The 20,253-nt window shown below is 37.9% G+C and overlaps 1 protein-coding gene across 1 annotated transcript in view; it reads left to right on the plus strand.

The window, feature by feature from the left end:
- The window catches only part of CTNNAL1 (catenin alpha like 1), a 727,303-nt gene that overhangs the window by 462,083 nt on the left and 244,967 nt on the right, over window positions 1–20,253 (plus strand). Inside the window, exon 8 of the mRNA XM_053714583.1 lies at window positions 11,047–11,133. Within this exon, the coding sequence (XP_053570558.1) occupies window positions 11,047–11,133 (87 nt within the window). The remainder of the gene's footprint in view (window positions 1–11,046; window positions 11,134–20,253) is intronic.

Below are 20,253 nucleotides of genomic sequence, written 5' to 3' on the forward strand. Positions count from 1 at the left end.
AACTAGAAAAGTCGCTCAGTAGAGAGACTCCATATGAGGAAGTTAAGGACAGAGTTCACGCACTTAAGTTGGCTAACTCTTTTATTTTAGATGCCGCTTTGCAAATAGCTAGATTAGCGGCGAAAAATTCAGGGTTTGCAATTGTGGCGTGCAGAGCGCTTTGGCTACAGTCTTGGTCAGCGGATGTATCATCCAAGACAAAATTGCTTAATATCCCCTTCAAGGGTAAAACTCTCTTCGGGCCAGAATTGAAAGAGATTATCTCAGACATCACTGGGGGAAAGGGCCATGCCCTCCCACAAGATAGGCCTTTCAAAGCCAAGAATAAGTCTAATTTTCGTTCCTTTCGTAATTTCAGGAACGAACCGGGCTCTAATTCTGCATCCTGTAAACAAGAGGGTAATACCTCACAGACCAAACCAGCCTGGAAACCGATGCAAGGCTGGAACTTTCAGACCAATCCTGGATCTAAAGATCCTAAACAAAATTCTCAGAGTACCATCGTTCAAGATGGAAACCATTCGAACGATTCTACCCACAATTCAGGAAGGTCAATTTATGACTACCGTGGATCTAAAGGATACGTATCTACATATCCCTATCCACAAAGAACATCATCAGTTCCTAAGGTTCGCCTTTCTAGACAAACATTACCAGTTTGTGGCCCTCCCATTGCTCCAAGGATTTTCACAAAGGTACTCGGATCCCTTCTAGCGGTTCTAAGACCAAGGGGCATTGCAGTAGTACCGTACTTGGACGACATTCTAGTACAAGCGTCGTCTCTTTCAAAGGCAAAGGCTCACTCAGACATCGTTCTGGCCTTTCTGAGATCTCACGGATGGAAGGTGAACATAGAAAAAAGTTCCCTGTCTCCGTCGTTGGGAGCAATAATAGATTCCTTAGAAATGAGGATTTTCTTGACAGATGTCAGAAAGTCAAAACTTCTAAACGCTTGTCAAGTTCTTCATTCTATTCCTTGTCCTTCCATAGCTCAGTGCATGGAAGTAGTAGGATTGATGGTTGCAGCAATGGACATAGTTCCTTTTGCGCGAATTCATCTAAGACCATTACAACTGTGCATGCTGAAACAGTGGAATGGGGACTATACAGACTTGTCTCCAGTGATTCAAGTAGATCAGAAGACCAGAGACTCACTCCGTTGGTGGCTAACCCAGGATCACCTATCCCAGGGAATGAGCTTCCGCAGTCCAGAGTGGGTCATCGTCACGACCGACGCCAGCCTAGTGGGCTGGGGCGTGGTCTGGGAATCCCTGAAAGCTCAGGGACTGTGGTCTCGGGAAGAGTCTCTTCTCCCGATAAACATTCTGGAACTAAGAGCGATATTCAATGCTCTCAAGGCTTGGCCTCAGCTAGCAAAGGCCAGATTCATAAGATTCCAATCAGACAACATGACGACTGTTGCGTATCTCAATCATCAGGGGGGAACAAGGAGTTCCCTGGCGATGAAAGAAGTGACCAAAATAATACAATGGGCGGAGAATCACTCTTGCCACCTATCTGCGATCCACATTCCAGGTGTGGAAAACTGGGAAGCGGATTATTTGAGTCGTCAAACATTCCATCTGGGGGAATGGGAACTCCACCCGGAGATCTTTGCCCAGTTGACGCAACTATGGGGCATTCCAGATATGGATCTGATGGCGTCCCATCAGAATTTCAAGGTTCCTTGCTACGGGTCCAGATCCAGGGATCCCAAGGCGACTCTAGTGGATGCACTAGTAGCGCCTTGGACCTTCAACCTAGCTTATGTGTTTCCACCGTTTCCTCTCATTCCCAGGCTGGTAGCCAGGATCAAACAGGAGAGGGCCTCGGTGATCTTGATAGCTCCTGCGTGGCCACGCAGGACTTGGTATGCAGACCTGGTGAATATGTCATCGGTTCCACCATGGAAGCTACCTTTGAGACAGGACCTTCTTGTTCAGGGTCCATTCGAACATCCAAATCTGGTCTCCCTCCAGCTGACGGCTTGGAGATTGAACGCTTGATTCTATCAAAGCGTGGGTTTTCAGATTCCGTGATAGATACTCTGGTTCAAGCCAGAAAACCGGTAACTAGAAAGATTTACCATAAAATATGGAAAAGATATATCTGCTGGTGTGAATCCAAGGGATTCCCATGGAATAAGATAAAGATTCCTAGGATTCTTTCCTTTCTACAAGAAGGTTTGGATAAAGGATTATCCGCAAGTTCTCTAAAGGGACAGATTTCTGCTTTATCTGTCCTACTACACAAACGACTGGCAGTTGTGCCAGATATTCAAGCATTTGTTCAGGCTTTGGTTCGGATTAAGCCTGTTTACAGTCCTTTGACTCCTCCCTGGAGTTTAAATCTAGTTCTTTCAGTTCTTCAAGGGGTTCCGTTTGAACCTTTACATTCCGTAGATATTAAGTTGTTATCTTGGAAAGTTTTGTTTTTGGTTGCTATTTCTTCTGCTAGAAGAGTTTCTGAGTTATCTGCTCTACAATGTACTCCACCCTATCTGGTGTTCCATTCAGATAAGGTTGTTTTGCGTACTAAGCCTGGTTTTCTACCAAAGGTTGTTTCCAACAAAAATATTAATCAGGAGATAGTTGTACCTTCTTTGTGTCCGAATCCAGTTTCAAAGAAGGAACGTTTGCTACACAATTTAGATGTAGTCCGTGCTCTAAAATTCTACTTAGAAGCTACAAAAGACTTCAGACAAACTTCTTCTCTGTTTGTCGTCTATTCTGGTAAAAGGAGAGGTCAAAATCAACTTCTACCTCTCTTTCTTTTTGGCTTAAAAGCATCATCCGATTGGCTTATGAGACTGCCGGACGGCAGCCTCCTGAAAGAATCACAGCTCACTCCACTAGGGCTGTAGCTTCCACATGGGCCTTCAAGAACGAGGCTTCTGTTGATCAGATATGTAAGGCAGCGAGTTGGTCTTCACTGCACACTTTTGCCAAATTTTACAAATTTGATACTTTTGCTTCTTCTGAGGCTATTTTTGGGAGAAAGGTTTTGCGAGCCGTGGTGCCTTCCGTTTAGGTGACCTGATTTGCTCCCTCCCTTCATCCGTGTCCTAAAGCTTTGGTATTGGTTCCCACAAGTAAGGATGACGCCGTGGACCGGACACACCAATGTTGGAGAAAACAGAATTTATGCTTACCTGATAAATTACTTTCTCCAACGGTGTGTCCGGTCCACGGCCCGCCCTGGCTTTTTAATCAGGTCCGATGAATTATTTTCTCTAACTACAGTCACCACGACACCCTATGGTTTCTCCTATTTTTTCCTCCTGTCCGTCGGTCGAATGACTGTGGTGGGCGGAGCCTAGGAGGGACTATATGGCCAGCTTTGCTGGGACTGTTTGCCATTTCCTGTTGGGGAAGAGATATTCCCACAAGTAAGGATGACGCCGTGGACCGGACACACCGTTGGAGAAAGTAATTTATCCGGTAAGCATAAATTCTGTTTTCCTGTCCTATAAATGTCACCTTTTTAGAGCTGTGATGCTTTACTTTCAAGTGATTCAGCATTTGGGTAAAGTCCTTTTAAGAAATAAGCCTAATTTGTATGTTCCTGGCAAGAATTCCTAGCTGTATGTTGTAACAATAGGTTTTGAAAACATGCTTCCAGTATTGTTTGGTTTATGTTAATGTACTGCATAAGGATTTGTGTTACTTAATAATACTTAGGGCTCAATTTATCAAGCCCTTCTTCTCCCTATGACTGCAGGTTCACAGAAGAGGACCTGCAGTCAGGATTTATCAAGCAGCGGCTATCAGACCACTTCTTCCCTACCCTGTTCTCCACTTAGGGGAAGAATTTCAATCTCCCCAGTCTCATCCGACCAGGGAGATTGGCAGCTCATGCCTGTGCGTGATTGGCTGTGCACGGGCAGGGGGCGGAGTTGCACAAGAGTGCTCGCATGCAATGTTAAATTACGGCAGCAGATTGCTGCCCACCAGAGGAGAGCTAGGGCGGACAGGGGCGAATATGTACAGCCCTGTCCGCCATGGATTGATAAATCGAGCTAAGGGGAATATTATGCCTTCACCTTTTTTAATTTGCTGATAATTTACTTTGTGATTGGTCTATATATAGGTGTGTATATTAATTTATTTAGGATAACACCGGAGTATCTTTATTTTCATCCTGTGCATTCTATACTTTTCTCTCTATATACTATTACAGCCTTTATTTCTCATTTCTACCTACCCAGGCCATTAGATTGTGTGGTTATTCTGCCATACTTCATCCTTCGGATTGCCAGGAAAAATTCAATATTAAAAATAAATAAATAAAAAAATAGAAAACATTGAATAAACAAACCTACTCAATATGAAACTCCTAGCAATTAAAGGGACAGTATACTGCACTGGTTTTCAAATCTGTCCTCATGCCCCCCTAACAGGTCAGGTTTTCAGGATAACCTTGGATGAGAGCAGGTAAAATAACTGTTTACAAATCAGCTGATTATGTCCCCTGTGCTCCAGTTCAGATATCCTCAAAATGTAGCCTGTTAGGGAGACCTGAGGACAGCTTTGAAAACCAGTGGGTGTACTATTAATTTGTTTTTCCCTTAATGTGTTTCCAATGACTTGTTATAAGTATGAGGAATTGCTCCTCTGGGTTTAGTTTTTTTCTATCAAATAGCTCACTTTGACACCACAACCCACCAAAATGGGTTGAGCTTTCATGGAAATCAGATCTCCGTGTTATATCACTTTCTGTACACACAAATGCTTCCTTATCTTATCTCTCGCCTAGATTACGAGTTTTGCGTTATGAGGGGTGTGTTGCTAACTTGCATGTTATTCTCACCGCTCACTTACCTGCAGCGCTGGTATTACAGGTTTTTACCAACCCGGCGTTAACAGGCAAGAAGTGAGCGTAGAGCAAAATTGTGCTCCATACCGCACTCCAATACCAGCGCTGCTTAAGTGAGCGGTGAGCTGGTTATGCGTGCTCGTGCACGATTTTCCCATAGACATCAATGGGGAGAGCCAGCTGAGAAAAAGTCTTAACACCTGCAAAAAAGCAGCGTAAAACTCAGTAACGTAGCCCCATTGATTGCTATGGGGAAACACATTTTATGTTTACACCTAACACCCTAACATGAACCCCAAGTCTAAACACCCCTAATCTTACACTTATTAACCCCTAATCTGCCGCCCCCGACATCGCCGACACCTATATTATATTTATTAACCCCTAATCTCACTCCCCCAATGTCGCCGCCACTATTCTAAATTTATTAACCCCTAAACCTAAGTCTAACCCTAACCCCCCTAACTTAAATGTAATTAAAATAAATCTAAATAAAATTACTATCATTAACTAAATTATTCCTATTTAAAATTAAATACTTACCTGTAAAATAAACCTACAATATAACTAATAGTTACATTGTATTTAGCTTAGAGTTTATTTTTATTTCACAGGCAAGTTTGTATTTATTTTAACTAGGTAGACTAGTTACTAAATAGTTATTAACTATTTAATAACTACCTAGCTAAAATAAATACAAATTTACCTGTAAAATAAAACCTAACCTGAGTTACACTAACACCTAACACTACACTACAATTAAATAAATTACCTAAATGAAATACAATTAAATAAATCAAATACAATTAGCTAAATTAAAAAATAAAAACAAACACTAAATTACAGAAAATAAAAAACAAATTACAAGATATTTAAACTAATTTGGAACAGCCAATAGAATGCAAGCTCAATCCTATTGGCTGATTGGATCAGCCAATAGGATTGAACTTCAATCCTATTGGCTGATTGCATCAGCCAATAGGATTTTTTCAACTTTAATTCCGATTGGCTGATAGAATTCTATCAGCCAATCAGAATCTAAGGGACGCCATCTTGGATGACGTCACTTAAAGGTACCTTCATTCGTCGGGTAGTCTTCGTTGGAAGAGGATGCTCCGCGCCGGATGTCTTGAAGATGGATCCGCTCCGCGTTGGAAGGGTGAAGATAGAAGATGCCGTCTGTATGAAGACTTCTGCCCATCTGGAGGACCACTTCTGCACGTCTGGAGGACCACTTCTGCCGACTTTGTTGAAGACATCTTGCAACTTGGATGAAGACTTCTCCCGGTAAGTGGATCTTCTGGGGTTAGTGTTAGGATTTTTTAAGGGTGTATTGGGTAGGTTTTATTTTTAGGTTAGGGCTTTGGGCAGCAATAGAGCTAAATGCCCTTTAAAGGGCAATGTCCATCCAATTGCCCTTTTCAGGGCAATGGGGAGCTTAGGTTTTTTTAGTTAGGGTTTTATTTGGGTGGTTGGTTGTGTGGGTGGTGGGTTTTACTGTTGGGGGGGTTGTGTGTATTTTTTTAAACAGGTAAAAGAACTGATTTATTTGGGGCAATGCCCAGCAAAAGGCCCTTTTAAGGGCTATTGGTAGTTTAGGTTAGGCTAGAGTTTATTTATTTTTTTGGGGGGTGGTCTTTTTTTATTTTTTTTAGGGCTCTTAGATTAGGTGTAATTAGTTTAAATATCTTGTATTTTGATTTTTATTTTCTGTAATTTAGTGGGGGGGTTTGTAATTTAGCTAATTGTATTTATTTAGTTGTATTTAATTAAGGTAAGTTATTTAATTGTAGTGTAGTGTTAGGTGTTAGTGTAACTTAGGTTAGGTTTTATTTTACAGGTAAATTTGTATTTATTTTATCTAGGTAGTTAGTAAATAGTTAAAAACTATTTAGTAACTATTCTACCTAGTTAAAATAAATACAAACTTGCTTGTAAAATAAAAATAAACCCTAAGCTAGCTACAATGTAACTATTAGTTATATTGTAGCTAGCTTAGGGTTTATTTTACAGGTAAGTATTTAGTTTTAAATAGGAATAATTTACTTAATGATATTAATTTTATTTAGATTTATTTAAATTATATTTAAGTTAGAGGGTGTTAGGGTTAGGGTTCGACTTAGGTTTAAAGGGTTAATAAATTTAGAATTGTGGCGGCGATGTTGGGGGCGGCAGATTAGGGGTTAATAAATGTAGGTAGGTGGCGGCGATGTCCGGAACGGCAGATTAGGGGTTAATAAGTATAATTTAGGTGGCGGCGATGTTAGGGGCTGCAGATTAGGGGTTAATAATATTTAACTAGTGTTTGCGAGGCGGGAGTGCGGCGGTTCAGGGGTTAATATGTTTATTCTAGTGGCGACAATGTCGGGAGCGGCAGATTAGGGGTTAATAATTTTATTTTAGTGTTTGGGATGCGGGAGGGCCTCGGTTTAGGGGTTAATAGGTAGTTTATGGGTGTTAGTGTACTTTTTAGCACTTTAGTTATGAGTTTTATGCTACAGCTTTGTAGCGTAAAACTCATAACTACTGACTTTAAAATGCGTTAGGAATTTTGGCGGTAGAGGGTGTACCGCTCACTTTTTGGCCTCCCAGGACAAACTCGTAATACCGGCACTATGCCCATTGAAAAAAGCCTTTACGAAATTTACGTAAGTTGCTTTGCGTTCCGGCCAAAAAAGTGTGCGGTACACCTATACCTGTAAGACTCGTAATACCAGCGGGCGTAAAAAAGCAGCGTTAGGGCCTGTTAACGCTTGTTTTTCACCTTCCCTCAAAACTCGTAATGTAGCTGTCTGTTTGTATACCAAATCCCAATACTTATGATTGTACAATTGATAATTTACATTGTATTTCTTATCTCTCCTATTTCCGAATGGACGCATAATTTCTTCTGCTGCTATATTTACACATTTTTTCTATAGGCTAATAGGCTTTTCTATAGCCTATGATTAAGTATAGAGACTTTCAATATAAGTAGGGATACAACAGATAAAATAAGCTATTTCAAATACTAATATACAGGTATAGGAACTATTTCTATACAATTTAATACACTCCAGCAGGTAAAATGGATAATTGGAAACACAATAAAGGGATGAAAAAATTGGGTAAGCTGTCCCTTTAATCCTGAAGGTGACAAGGGAATTCTGTTTACAAAGAGTTTATATTATTTATACCAATAGTCTACAAAGTTGCAAATACTGCTGCCATAGAATGCTATAAACACGTGCATACTCCAAAGCTCCTATTAGCCAACCTAGATTTACTTTTCAACAAAGGATAACAAGATAACAAAGCAAATTTGATAACAGAATTAAAATGGGAATAGTTTAAAATTGCTCTATCTTAATCATGAAAGTTTAATTTTGACTTTACTGTCCCTTTAATGATAGTGTACAACGAGTAATAAGACCTTTTATACATTTTTATATTTAGCTTGTGTCTATTTTTTGTATTCTATAATATATTTTGGGTTGACAGATGTATTGGCAACAAATTATTCAATATCATCACTAGAGAAGCTGAAGATGAGTGCCATTTAAGGTTTATGTTCTGTAGTGTGTAGACCATGGTTATATTAGTAACAAGCTGAGTAGCTAATAATGCTATTTCATACAAGTGAAGTTTTCTTTGTATTAATGTTGCCATATTGGTTAATGCAATGATAAAGGACATTTCAATTATTTTTTTTAAAAGACAAATCAAAAATTGACCACTCAATTACAGATGATCTGCATATGAAATATATATTTTAAAAGCATTTAAATCTGTCGTTTAATCAAATTTGCATTCTATTGTAGTCCAGCGACACACTTCTTGAAAAGCTTCTTCAGTGGTTTACCTTATCTCCTTTTTTTATCTCCTGCTAGGGACAAATATAAATCTGCAAATTACTTTGCAAGCACATAACAGTGTCATTGTTCCAAATTCTACAGAATGCTCTCAAGGCACTCTAAAGGAAAGCAGATTTTTTTTTTTATTATTTAAATAACCAGAAAAGCAGACAAAATAAATCATAAAATACATTGTAAATTGTTTCTCTGTCTATAATTAAAAAATGTTTAAATAATTCCAATGTACATTAAAGGGATAGAAAACCCACAAATATTCTTTTGTGATTCAGACAGAGCATACAATTTAAAAAATGTTTGCAGTTACTTCTATTATCTGGTTTTCTTCATTCCCACAGAGCGATTCTGAAAGCGCGCGCGCGATGCGTTTAGAAAAAAAAAGACCCGCTTAGTAGAGCCAGGAGCGGCGTTCTGCAAAACTGAACTTCGTAGTAAAATTGCTCTGTAAGACTTTGCTGTATAAAGTTGGCGCTCAGCTACTTTTATATAATTCCGCACTATGTGTAGAATTATATAACATTATTTTGTAGGTTTTACTGCCCCTTTAAGCTTTAGATTCCTGCTTTCTAAATAAAGATAGCAAGAGAACGGAGAAAATTTGATAATAGGAGTAAATTAGAAAGTTACTTAAAAGTGCATGCTCTATATTAACCATTTAAAGAAAAAATGTGGGTTTAGTGCCCCTTTTTAAGGGGTACAAAAATTTTTATAAATAAAAATACTATTAAAATTAAAGGTAGATTTTGGATATACTTTCTATACTTTCTATACTATAAACGTTACCATCTCTTTAAATCTAAAAAGTTGTAAGTATTAACTTGTTTATGTCCCCTCTTAATATCTGAGTTAGTACATTTTTAAAACATTAATAAAATGATTAGAAATCGGAGAAAGGAAACAAGAATATAGTTAGAACATCATCTAATAATGTGTATGCAATTAAAGGGACATGAAACCCATTTTTTTCTTTCATGATGCAGATAGAGAATGCAATTTTAAACAACTTTCCAATTTACTTCTATTTAATTTTCTTCATTCCCTTGATAAACTTTGTAGAAAAGCATATCTAAATAGGCTCAGTAGCTGCTGATTGGTGGCTGCACATAGATGCCTCGTGTGATTGGCTCACCCATGTGCATTGCTATTTCTTCAACAAAGAATACCTAAAGAATTAAGCAAATTAGATAATATAAGTAAATCACCAGCTAGCTCCTAGTGCATTTCTGCTCCTAAACCTACCTAGATATGCTTTTCAACAAAGGATACCAAATGAACTGTAATGTAAATATGGTAATAGAAATTAATTGAAAAAAATCATATAAAATACGCTATTTGAATTATGAAAGTTTAATTTTGACTTTCAAGTCCCTTTAAGTTGCAATTTGTCACTATGCTGTGTTTCTTTGTTGTCCAGTATTCTGCTGGTTAATCAAATGTGCCTAATAGAAGGAAATGAGAGGTCTGAAATTAGGTTTCCCAGGATAAATAAGATTCCTACAAATCTGATATATAAATACTTTTATGTTTTGATTGTTTATGTGAAATTACACTTTACGTTTAATGATCCTTAACACTATCTGTCTTTTTATATTTAGATACAATCAAATTGCTCTAAATAAATGTACTATATGCAGTAGAAATGTGTAATATAAGGACAATTTAAAAACACTTACTCTGAATTTCAAATAAGCAGTAAAAAAAAATCTGACAAATTTATCTTTCCCCATGTGTTTGCCCACTGTATCATGTGACAGCCATCAGCCAATTATAGACTAGTATACATATACCCTATGAACTTGTGCACATGCTCAGTAGGAGCAATTGTCTCAAAAGTGTACATATAAAAAGAATGTACAAAATCTGATAGTAGAAGTAAATTGGAAAGTGTCTTAAAACGGCACGTGCTATCTGAATCATAAAAGTTTAATTTTGACTTTAGTGTCCCTTTAAGGTGACATGAAACACGAGATTTTAAACGACTTTCTAATTTACTATTATCACATTTTCTTTGTTCTTTTAGTATATTTTATTGAATAGCAGGGACAAATCTCAGGAGCGTGCACATATCTAGAGCACTATGTGGCAGCGGCTTTGCAAGAATATTATCCATTTGCAATATCACTAGATCGCAGCGCTATTTCCTGCCAAGTAGTACTTCAGGCACCTACCTAAGTATCTCTTCAAAAAATAATACCTCTATGCAAACAAAGCAAATTCGATAATAGAAGTTAATTATATATTGATTTAATTGTATGCTCTGTCTTCAGTTGTTTGTCTGTAAGCTCCAAATGGTGGTTTGCTATATGCTATATATTTCTTATCCTGTTCAATTATTAGATTAAATAATACATTTTTCACATTGTTTTTTTTTTTTCTACAGCAAACCCAAAAGACAAAGGATATTATTGAAGATTTAGAAATAGCCATCCTGAAAACCTGCCAGTGCATTATGGAACTGAAACGAGAAGTAAGTTTGATGACAAAGTCTTGTGGCTTCCACTCACATTAGCAAAATGCAGAAATAATACACGTCACTCATAAGCACAGTACGGTTTAAATGCCTGAAAACAGGTTTGTAACCAATGTAATGGATTATATTTGATACCTTACTAATATTCTTTAGTGTGTAATTTTTTTAGCATAAATATTTATTTGTTTAAAGGGACTTTACCATCCCTTTAAATACACATTCCTTCTCAAAGAATGTGTATGTTGTTGTGCATGATTTATAAGTGAGCACAAACTGTTAGGTTAAAATATGTATGGTGGAAGAAACTATCGTTGTATATTTATTTGCTTCTAATTGTGTATTAGAGGAATGTGTATTTGGTGTATACTGTAGAAGCAATTGGTTTGCATTGTAAAGAGAGAATGTTGTTTATTGGAAAATCATCTGTTCTTGTGTACTTAAAATTAACAGTTGGTTGTTATGCAGTGGAAAAAAATGAATACCGTGGAAGTAGCTGGTTATTCAGGGTGTGCAGTGTTCTCCACAGAAAATGTTGCCGGTCTGGTGGCATTGTGAAATAGCCTTGCAGGGGCAGTGCAATAATTTGTACTAGTATCACATTTATTACATAATTTAAAATAAATTACCTTAATTATAATTTTGGCAATACAAATTTAAAATTTTCAATATTAGCCAATTTTAGCTTGTTTTTGGTAAACTTTTTTTTTAGCCAGGTGGCCAGTAAAACCAGTCAGGTGGTGCCCCCATTAAAAATGGCCTTGAGAGAACACTTGGTGTGCCTTTGGATGCTTTGGATTTGCACAGATCTTAGTGTGTTGCACTTTTACAAGGATAAATTCAACTCTGAAAAGAGCCAAATGTGGCGTGCGGCCACCTTCTTCAGCATTCTGGTGCTACCGAAGCATCCAATGCACACCCATTCTGGTTATTGTATGTTAGGGGTATGTTGGGGGTGCAGCTGTTTGGTGTATACTGGAGAGATGGCTGGTTGAATGAGGCTGGGGCAGAAAGGGATTATGCTGCAATAGGTTGAGACTCCTTGAGTTTATTTGGGTAAGGCTGGTTAGGGTATACTGGTTGAAGCTGGTTGGAAGAGTCTTGATGGAGAGTGGTTGTGCTATACTGGGTTGAAACTTTCTGGGGTATATTGTGGTGAGGCTGTTTGGGATATAATGGCTGTAGCTTGGTGGTGTATACTGGGTTGAGTCTGGTTGGGAGAGATGTTTTATATTGGGTTGTGGAAGGTTGGACTATAATGAATGTGGCTGTTTGGGTTAAATTGGTGTGAATCTGGTTGGGGTATTTTGGATAGAGACTAGATAGGCTAGGATTTTATGCGGGGCTGCTGATTAGGGCATACTGGGTGGAGAGTGATTGGAATATTTAGGGGGAGGCTGGTTTGTGTAAAGTGGATGGATAGTGTGATTTATACAGGATGGAGGCTGAATGGGGTATATTCAGTGGAGAGCTTTAGTGGCATATTGAACTCTTGGTATACAGGGGAACGATGGTTGGAGTATACTGGGGAGGCTGTTTGGGCTGTATTTGCTGGTTTGGTGTATGTTTCAAGTATGTCCATTTGTGAAACTTGCATATCACACCAATGCAAAAAAATAAATGGTGAAGATAAAAGAAAGTAAAATTATCTAAACATTTCTAGGATTATAAATATACTTGAAGCTGTATTGCCTCTGATACATGTGGGTAACATCAGTATACCTTGTTAGCATTTTTATATCTATTATATTACAGTTTTACCCCTTCATTACACATTGCCTTAAAGGGATAGTCTAGTCAAAATTAAACTTTCACGATTCGGATAGAGCATGCAATTTTTTATTTTTTTTTAACTCATTTTTATTAACTTCCAACAGATTTGTACATTTTAATTTCAATAAAAAACAGAAATGAACAGTTACAAAGCGGAAATCAATACCTAATCCAGGAAGACTTATTATACCGGGTTTATTACTAGACCAAAAAAATAAATAAACAAAGAGGAAAAAGAAAAACCTCTCTAGTATATGTAAAACCTGAAAGTCGTCTCCTCTAAATTCAACTAACATTTCATACTCTTTGAAATTTTCTGTTAGAATGTTATTAGGTAGTTAAAGGGATATGAAACACACATTTTTTTGTCATGATACAGATAGAGCATGCAATTTTAAGCAACTTTCTAATTTACTCCTATTATCAACTTTTCTTCGTTCTCTTGGTATCTTTTTTTGAAAAAACAACAATGTAAGCTTAGAAGCCGGCCCATTTTTGGTTCAGAACCTGGGTAACGCTTGCTAATTGGTGTCTAAATATAGCCACCAATCAGCAATAACTGCCCAGGTGCTAAACCAAAAATGGGCCGGCTTCTAAGCTTACATTGTTGCTTTTTCAAAAAAAGATACCAAGAGAACGAAGAAAAGTTGATAATAGGAGTAAATTAGAAAGTTGCTTAAAACTGCATGCTCTATCTGAATCACAAAAGATTTAATTTCTTTCATGTAATTAGCAAGAGTCCATGAGTTAGTGACGTATGGGATATACATTCCTACCAGGAGGGGCAAAGTTTCCCAAACCTCAAAATGCCTACAAATACACCCCTCACCACACCCACAAATCAGTTTTACAAACTTGGTGAAGTAAGTTTGTGCTAGATTCTACGTTGATATGCGCTCCGCAGCAGGTTGGAGCCCGGTTTTCCTCTCAGCGTGCAGTGAATGTCAGAGGGATGTGAGGAGAGTATTGCCTGTTTGAATTCAATGATCTCCTTCTACGGGGTCTATTTCATAGGTTCTCTGTTATCGGTCGTAGAGATTCATCTCTTACCTCCCTTTTCAGATCGACGATATACTCTTATATTTACCATTACCTCTGCTGATTTTCGTTTCAGTACTGGTTTGGCTTTCTACAAACATGTAGATGAGTGTCCTGGGGTAAGTAAGTCTTATTTTCTGTGACACTCTAAGCTATGGTTGGGCACTTTTTTATAAAGTTCTAAATATATGTATTCAAACATTTATTTGCCTTGACTCAGGATGTTCAACATTCCTTATTTTCAGACAGTCAGTTTCATATTTGGGATAATGCACTTGAATCAATTATTTTTCTTACCTTAAAAATTTGACTTTTTTCCCTGTGGGCTGTTAGGCTCGCGGGGGCTGAAAATGCTTCATTTTATTGCGTCATTTTTGGCGCAAATTTTTTTTTGGCGCAAAAAATCTTTCTGTTTCCGGCGTCATACGTGTCGCCGGAAGTTACGTCATTTTTTGACGTTCTTTTGCGCCAAAAATGTCGGCGTTCCGGACGTGGCGTCATTTTGGCGCCAAAAAGCATTTAGGCGCCAAATAATGTGGGCGTCTTATTTGGCGCTAAAAAAATATGGGCGTCGCTTTTGTCTCCACATTATTTAAGTCTCATTTTTCTGTGCTTCTGGTTGCTAGAAGCTTGTTCCTTGGCATTTTTTCCCATTCCTGAAACTGTCATTTAAGGAATTTGATCAATTTTGCTTTACATGTTGTTTTTTCTCTTACATATTGCAAGATGTCTCACGTTGCATCTGAGTCAGAAGATACTTCAGGAAAATAGTTGTCTGGTGCTGGAACTACCAAAGCTAAGTGTATCTGCTGTAAACTTTTGGTAGCTGTTCCTCCAGCTGTTGTTTGTATTACTTGTCATGACAAACTTGTTAATGCAGATAATATTTCCTTTAGTAATGTACCATTACCTGTTGCAGTTCCATCAACATCTAATGTTCAGAATATTCCTGATAACATAAGAGATTTTGTTTCTGAATCCATCAAGAAGGCTATGTCTGTTATTCCTCCTTCTAGTAAACATAAAAAATCTTTTAAAACTTCTCTTTATACAGATGAATTTTTAAATGAACATCATTCTGATTCTAATGACTCTTCTGGTTCAGATGATTCTGTCTCAGAGGTTGATGCTGATAAATCTTCATATTTATTTAAAATGGAATTTATTCGTTCTTTACTTAAAGAAGTACTAATTGCTTTAGAAATTGAGGATTCTGGTCCACTTGATACTAAATCTAAACGTTTAGATAAGGTCTTTAAATCTCCTGTGGTTATTCCAGAAGTTTTTCCTGTTCCTGGTGCTATTTCTGAAGTAATTTCCAGAGAATGGAATAATTTGGGTAATTCATTTACTCCTTCTAAACGTTTTAAGCAATTATATCCTGTGCCGTCTGACAGATTAGAATTTTGGGACAAAATCCCTAAAGTTGATGGGGCTATTTCTACCCTTGCTAAACGTACTACTATTCCTACGTCAGATGGTACTTCGTTTAAAGATCCTTTAGATAGGAAAATTGAATCCTTTCTAAGAAAAGCTTATCTGTGTTCAGGTAATCTTCTTAGACCTGCTATATCATTGGCTGATGTTGCTGCAGCTTCAACTTTTTGGTTGGAAACTTTAGCGCAACAAGTAACAGATCATGATTCTCATAATATTATTATTCTTCTTCAACATGCTAATAATTTTATCTGTGATGCCATTTTTGATATTATCAGAGTTGATGTCAGGTTTATGTCTCTAGCTATTTTAGCTAGAAGAGCTTTATGGCTTAAAACTTGGAATGCTGATATGTCTTCTAAATCGACTCTACTTTCCATTTCTTTCCAGGGTAACAAATTATTTGGTTCTCAGTTGGATTCTATTATCTCAACTGTTACTGGTGGGAAAGGAACTTTTTTACCACAGGATAAAAAAATCTAAGGGTAAAAACAGGGCTAATAATCGTTTTCGTTCCTTTCGTTTCAACAAAGAACAAAAACCTGATCCTTCATCCTCAGGAGCAGTTTCAGTTTGGAAACCATCTCCAGTCTGGAATAAATCCAAGCCTTCTAGAAAAGCAAAGCCAGCCTCTAAGTCCACATGAAGGTGCGGCCCTCATTCCAGCTCAGCTGGTAGGGGGCAGGTTACGTTTTTTCAAAGAAATTTGGATCAATTCTGTTCACAATCTTTGGATTCAGAACATTGTTTCAGAAGGGTACAGAATTGGTTTCAAGATAAGACCTCCTGCAAAGAGATTTTTTCTTTCCCGTGTCCCAGTAAATCCAGTGAAAGCTCAAGCATTTCTGAAATGTGTTTCAGATCTAGAGTTAGCTGGAATAATTATGCCAGTTCCAGTTCTGGAACAGGGGCTGGGGTTTTATTTGAATCTCTTCATTGTACCAAAGAAGGAGAATTCCTTCAGACCAGTTCTGGATCTAAAAATATTGAATCGTTATGTAAGGATACCAACGTTCAAAATGGTAACTGTAAGGACTATCTTGCCTTTTGTTCAGCAAGGGCATTATACGTCCACAATAGATTTACAGGATGTATATCTGCATATTCCGATTCATCCAGATCATTATCAGTTCCTGAGATTCTCTTTTCTGGACAAGCATTACCAGTTTGTGGCTCTGCCGTTTGGCCTAGCTACAGCTCCAAGAATTTTTACAAAGGTTCTCGGTGCCCTTCTGTCTGTAATCAGAGAACAGGGTATTGTGGTATTTCCTTATTTGGACGATATCTTGGTACTTGCTCAGTCTTTATATTTAGCAGAATCTCATACGAATCGACTTGTGTTGTTTCTTCAAGATCATGGTTGGAGGATCAATTCACTAAAAAGTTCGATTCCTCAGACAAGGGTAACCTTTCTGGGTTTCCAGATAGATTCAGTGTCCATGACTCTGTCTTTAACAGACAAGAGACGTCTAAAATTGATTTCAGCTTGTCGAAACCTTCAGTCACAATCATCCCCTTTGCTCGTTTTCACATGCGACCTCTTCAGCTCTGTATGCTGAACCAATGGTGCAGGGATTACATAAAGATATCTCAATTAATATCTTTAAAACCGATTGTACGACACTCTCTAACGTGGTGGACAGATCACCATCGTTTAATTCAGGGGGCTTCTTTTGTTCTTCCGACCTGGACTGTAATTTCAACAGATGCAAGTCTTACAGGTTGGGGAGCTGTGTGGGGTTCTCTGACGGCACAAGGAGTTTGGGAATCTCAGGAGGTGAGATTACCGATCAATATTTTGGAACTCCGTGCAATTTTCAGAGCTCTTCAGTCTTGGCCTCTTCTGAAGAGAGAATCGTTCATTTGTTTTCAGACAGACAATGTCACAACTGTGGCATACATCAATCATCAAGGAGGGACTCACAGTCCTCTGGCTATGAAAGAAGTATCTCGAATTCTGGTTTGGGCGGAATCCAGCTCCTGTCTAATCTCTGCGGTTCATATCCCAGGTATAGACAATTGGGAAGCGGATTATCTCAGTCGCCAAACATTGCATCCGGGCGAATGGTCTCTTCACCCAGAGGTATTTCTTCAGATTGTTCAAATGTGGGAGCTTCCAGAAATAGATCTGATGGCGCCTCATCTAAACAAGAAACTTCCCAGGTATCTGTCCAGATCCCGGGATCCTCAGGCGGAAGCAGTGGATGCATTATCACTTCCTTGGAAGTATCATCCTGCCTATATCTTTCCGCCTCTAGTTCTTCTTCCAAGAGTAATCTCCAAGATTCTGAAGGAATGCTCGTTTGTTCTGCTGGTAGCTCCGGCATGGCCTCACAGGTTTTGGTATGCAGATCTTGTCCGTATGGCCTCTTGCTGTCCGTGGACTCTTCCGCTAAGACCAGACCTTCTGTCGCAAGGTCCTTTTTTCCATCAGGATCTCAAATCCTTAAATTTAAAGGTATGGAGATTGAACGCTTGATTCTTGGTCAAAGAGGTTTCTCTGACTCTGTGATTAATACTATGTTACAGGCTCGTAAATCTGTATCTAGAGAGATATATTATAGAGTCTGGAAGACTTATATTTCTTGGTGTCTTTCTCATCATTTTTCTTGGCATTCTTTTAGAATTACGAGAATTTTACAGTTTCTTCAGGATGGTTTAGATAAAGGTTTATCCGCAAGTTCTTTGAAAGGACAAATCTCTGCTCTTTCTGTTCTTTTTCACAGAAAGATTGCTAATCTTCCTGATATTCATTGTTTTGTACAAGCTTTGGTTCATATAAAACCTGTCATTAAGTCAATTTCTCCTCCTTGGAGTTTGAATTTGGTTCTGGGGGCTCTTCAAGCTCCTCATTTTGAACCCATGCATTCATTGGACATTAAATTACTTTCTTGGAAAGTTTTGTTCCTTTTGGCGATCTCTTCTGCCAGAAGAGTCTCTGAATTATCTGCTCTTTCTTGTGAGTCTCCTTTTCTGATTTTTCATCAGGATAAGGCGGTGTTGCGAACTTCTTTTGAATTTTTACCTAAGGTTGTGAATTCCAACAACATTAGTAGAGAAATTGTGGTTCCCTCATTATGTCCTAATCCTAAGAATTCTAAGGAGAAATCGTTGCATTCTTTGGATGTTGTTAGAGCTTTGAAATATTATGTTGAAGCTACTAAGTCTTTCCGAAAGACTTCTAGTCTATTTGTTATCTTTTCCGGTTCTAGAAAAGGCCAGAAAGCTTCTGCCATTTCTTTGGCATCTTGGTTGAAATCTTTAATTCATCATGCCTATGTCGAGTCGGGTAAAACTCCGCCTCAAAGGATTACAGCTCATTCTACTAGGTCAGTTTCTACTTCCTGGGCGTTTAGGAATGAAGCTTCGGTTGATCAGATTTGCAAAGCAGCAACTTGGTCCTCTTTGCATACTTTTACTAAATTCTACCATTTTGATGTATTTTCTTCTTCTGAAGCAGTTTTTGGTAGAAAAGTACTTCAGGCAACGGTTTCAGTTTGAATCTTCTGTTTATGTTTTTCATTAAACTTTATTTTGGGTGTGGATTATTTTCAGCAGGAATTGGCTGTCTTTATTTTTATCCCTCCCTCTCTAGTGACCCTTGCGTGGAAAGATCCACATCTTGGGTAGTCATTATCCCATACGTCACTAGCTCATGGACTCTTGCTAATTACATGAAAGAAAACATAATTTATGTAAGAACTTACCTGATAAATTCATTTCTTTCATATTAGCAAGAGTCCATGAGGCCCGCCCTTTTTTGTGGTGGTTATGATTTTTTTGTATAAAGCACAATTATTCCAATTCCTTATTTTATATGCTTTTGCACTTTTTTCTTATCACCCCACTTCTTGGCTATTTGTTAAACTGATTTGTGGGTGTGGTGAAGGCTGTATTTGTAGGCATTTTGAGGTTTGGGAAACTTTGCCCCTCCTGGTAGGAATGTATATCCCATACGTCACTAGCTCATGGACTCTTGCTAATATGAAAGAAATGAATTTATCAGGTAAGTTCTTACATAAATTATGTTTTTGACTAGACTATCCCTTTAACTCTACTTATATCCTGCTAGTTTATGCTTATCTTCCTAGCTTTACATGCGCTCACCTTCTGCACTGCATTTCTTTCCTTCCTTGAAGATATAGGTTTGTGCCTTAAGAGGAATTATGATACATGTATAAAAAAAAAATTGCTGGTTTATTAAAAGTCAGAAGAACGCAGAGGTAACCTGCAATGAGAGAATAGAATTAGCATAAAATTAACAGTAAACCTTACATGTGCAAAACACTTGCACCTAACGTATTAAACTGAAACTGACCTGAAAATAAATATTTCATTTGAAGCACACTCCTGGGCAGGGGATATATTACATTTGGTCTCCATGGCTTTGCTACAAGTTGGAAACAATTTCCTTGATGCAGATCCCCCACTGAGTAAAATAATCTTGTTGTTTTTAATAAAGTCCATAAGTATCAGATTAGTTCATTGTTTGTAACATTAACCATATTTTCATGCTGCCAGCATTTTATAAAAATAGCTTGCAAATGAGCACAGCTACGAACGCACAGAATTGCTTTTGTTAGTCTCTAGATAACTTTACAATTCACTTACTTAACAGACTGTGACAGACTTAGTTCATAGAAGCCTTTTCAACTTTGTATATTTCAAGGGAGTGAAGTATTTATTTTTTAGATCATTTTTGCTGCTGTCTGTAGTGCCGGAGTTTATCTGGTACTTAGTGTGTTTTTACATGCTGTTTGTTGGTCAGGTAAACTGAGATTCAGCACAATATAACATGACACAACCAAGGTCAGACGAGCCTAGTTACAATGCCAGAATTAGAACACAGACATCCGGTCTCTTAGTGATGTC

The sequence above is a fragment of the Bombina bombina genome, chromosome 5 (assembly GCF_027579735.1).
Source record: "Bombina bombina isolate aBomBom1 chromosome 5, aBomBom1.pri, whole genome shotgun sequence".
In the NCBI taxonomy this organism is placed as follows: domain Eukaryota; kingdom Metazoa; phylum Chordata; class Amphibia; order Anura; family Bombinatoridae; genus Bombina; species Bombina bombina.